Below are 2,827 nucleotides of genomic sequence, written 5' to 3'. Positions count from 1 at the left end.
GGCCTTTGCCGCTGCTACAAGCTTCCTGCAGCCCCCAGTTCAGCTGCAGCTGCCACGTTCCCTCGAGCACCAGCTGCTCCTGCTGCTGCTGCCGTTGCTGCTGCTGCTGCTGCACCTGTTGCTGCTGCTGTAGCTGCTGTAGCCCCCTCTGTCTCTGCAGCAGCAGCAACAGCTGCTGCCGCTCCTCCCCTGCCGTCCCAGCACCCCCCCTCCCACCGCTGCTGCCGCTGCTGCTGCTGCTGCTGCTGCTGCAGTGCCTGAACCCGCAGCTGCCGGCGGGAGTGCATGCGCTGGCCCTGGAAGCTTTTGCTGCTATTCTGCGGCGGCTGGGCCCCGAAGGCCTCGGGCGGGACTTGTCTTTGTGGTCTTGGGGCCTTTTTGCCTTTGCAGCAGAAGCTGCTGCGCACCTGAGGCCCCTCTTCCTCCACATCCTCGACGCCTTCTTCCTGCCTCTCGGTCTGCTGCTGCTGCTGCTGCTGCTGCTGCTGAGGCTGCTGGTGGTGGTGGTCATGGAGTTAGGGTCGTTAGGGTGGTGGTGCTGCTGCTGCTGCTGGGGGTGTGGTGCTGCTGCTGCTGCTGCTGCTGCTGTTGGGGATGCTGGTGCTGCTGCTGGTAATGACGAGGAAGAGGACGGCAGGACAACGAGGATGCTGCTGCTGCTGCTGCTGTTGCTGCTGCGGCTGCTGCTGCTGCTGCAGCTGGGGCACTTTTTCCTTGTGTTTGTGGGCTTGCAGGGCGGCGGCTGCTGCCGTGTCTGTCGGGGCTTTTGGTTTCTTTGCTGCTGTGCCTCGAGGAGGAGAAAGCAGCAACTTTTGAGTTTGCTGCTGCAACAGCAGAGAAGCTGCAGCACGCTGTGGGGCTGGGCCCTTTTGCTTCTGCCCTTTGGGCCTCTTTGCTCAGAGCCGCTCGCGTTCGAATCCCGGCACTGCTCATTATTTCCAAACTGCTGAACCCCCCCCTTGCGCAGCAGCCGCCAGTGAGCTGCTGCTGCTGCTGCTGCTGCTGGTTTGCTGTTGGGGCGCTGCAGCTGGCGCCGCGGTTGCTGCCTGGCTTGTGCTGCCGTCAGAGCTGCCTTCGTGGATGCAGCCGCTGCTGCAGCAGCTGCTGCTGCTGCAGTTGCTGCTGCTGCGTTGCTGCGTGCGGCTTGGGCGCAGCAACGCGTCGCGCTGCTGCTGCCAGATAGGCCGCGGCTGGTCATTGGGGCTTTGGAAGCAGCTCTGGGGGACTCCAGCAGCCTCGTCTGCAGGGCCGTGTTGGATTTGCTGCTGCAGCAGATGCCCCTCACCAGCTCCATCCTCACTACGCAGGAAAGAGTACGCTGCTGCTGCTGCTGCCGCTGCTGCTGCTGCTGCTGCCGCTGCTGCTGCTGCTGCTGGGAGGGTGGACTTCGTGTGTGTGTGCTGCTGCTCGCGTTGGTGCTGCTCTGGCTGCCCGTGGCGCAGCTGCTCTTTGTGGCGTTGCTGCCGAGTTTAGATATCTTTGCTGCTGCTGCTGCTGCTGCTGCCAGTTCACTTGGCATTGCTGCTGCTTCTGTCCCCAAGGGGCGCCTGCATCCCCTCTTTTTTGCATGCGGCTCCCCGCTGCGGTGCGGAACCATAGTGTTGATATCGCCACCTACGGTTTAGGGTCTAGGGTTTAGGGTCTAGGGTTTAGGGTTTAGGGTTTGGCGCAGGTGCGGCTAATTTTGGCCGTGTGGCGGCTGCTGCCGCTTCGGGACTGGTCTCTTAACCGCCGCGCCGTTTTGTGGCTCACAGCGCAGGGCGAAAAGGCCAACGAGGAGACGCAGCCCGAGCTCAACATCCGCGTCTGCTGCTGCTGCTGCTGCTGCTGCTGTTGCTGCTGCGGCTGTTGCTGCTGCTGTTGTTGCTGCTGCTGCTGTTGCTGTTGCTGTTGCTGCTGTTGTTGCTTCTGCTGCTGCGGTTGCTCCTGTTGCTCTTGCTGCTGCTTCTCGTGCCGTTGCTGCTGCTGCTGTTGCTGCTCCTGTTGCTGCTGTTGCTCCTGCTGCCGTTGCTCCTGCTGCTGCTGTTGCTGCTGGCGCTGTGGCGTCTGCGGAAGTGGCTCCTTCGCGCTCTTTGCACAGCCGGTGGGGCTCTAGGGTTTAGGGTTTAGGGTTTGGGGTTTGGGGTTTGTTTGCAGGCGAAGCCGGACCTGCTGCTGGCAATTGCTGCTTCGCTGCTGCCGCGGCCCTCTTCTCGTGCTGCTGCTGTGCTGCCGCTGAAGTCGCTGTCGGTCTTTTTGGGCGACGACGAACTCGAGGGCGCAGCAGAGCAGCTCATGCCTGCCCTCTCCGGGCCCGTGCTGCACTACCTCTTGAGGTCCTGCTGCTGCTGCTGCTGCTGCTGCTGCTGCTGTGACTGCTGCTGCTGCTGGGGTTCCTGCTTGGGCTGCTGGTGGTGGCGCTGGGGCTGGTGTTGCTGCCGTATTGTTTTACATTTACAGCTGCTGCTGCCGTCGGGTCTGGTGCTGCTGAAGCAGCAGCTGATGCTTGCAGCAGCAACGGCTGCTGCTTGAGGAGCTGCTGCAGGAAATCACGAGCACAGTTTTTGGCTTTAGCTCCAGACCCCCCGCCAGTCCGACGCGGCAGCTGCAACCTGTTGCTGCTGTTTCTGTTGCTGCTGCTGCCACCATCTGCTGCTGCTAAGGGCTGCTGTTGCTGCTGCTGCTGCTGCTGCTGCAGGGAATGCAAGAACCCAGAGTGGGGCGCAGCCTGCCTACAGGAGGCGCAGCACGTTTTCCATTTGAAACTGACGCCGCCTGACGTTGTGTGGAGGGCCTTGGCTGACGAGCTGCGGCTGGTGCTGCAGCAGCAGCAGCAGCAGGAGCAGCA

General features: G+C 62.5%; 2 protein-coding genes across 2 annotated transcripts; one reads left to right on the top strand and one right to left on the bottom strand.

Annotated features, from left to right (window-relative positions):
* Positions 1-115: 115 nt before the first annotated feature.
* ETH_00027345 (uncharacterized protein) lies at positions 116-1,519 on the bottom strand (the record flags this gene model as incomplete). The annotated part of the gene is made up of 1 exon (XM_013379004.1): positions 116-1,519. A coding segment is annotated over one exon (1,404 nt), but the record flags the coding sequence as incomplete, so codon positions are not given.
* Positions 1,520-1,567: 48 nt separating this feature from the next.
* Positions 1,568-2,758, top strand: ETH_00027340 (uncharacterized protein; the record flags this gene model as incomplete). The annotated part of the gene is made up of 4 exons (XM_013379003.1): positions 1,568-1,585; positions 1,673-1,804; positions 2,137-2,295; positions 2,678-2,758. 4 exons carry the CDS (start codon positions 1,568-1,570, stop codon positions 2,756-2,758), a joined length of 390 nt encoding a protein of 129 aa, XP_013234457.1.
* Between the last annotated feature and the right edge of the window lie 69 nt (positions 2,759-2,827).

The sequence above is a fragment of the Eimeria tenella genome, genomic scaffold (genome assembly GCF_000499545.2).
Source record: "Eimeria tenella Houghton genomic scaffold, Eth_scaff1292, whole genome shotgun sequence".
Classification (NCBI taxonomy): Eukaryota; Apicomplexa; class Conoidasida; order Eucoccidiorida; family Eimeriidae; genus Eimeria; species Eimeria tenella.
Note: the sequence above shows the minus strand (reverse complement) of the source record. Positions and strands in the feature narration are given on the sequence as shown.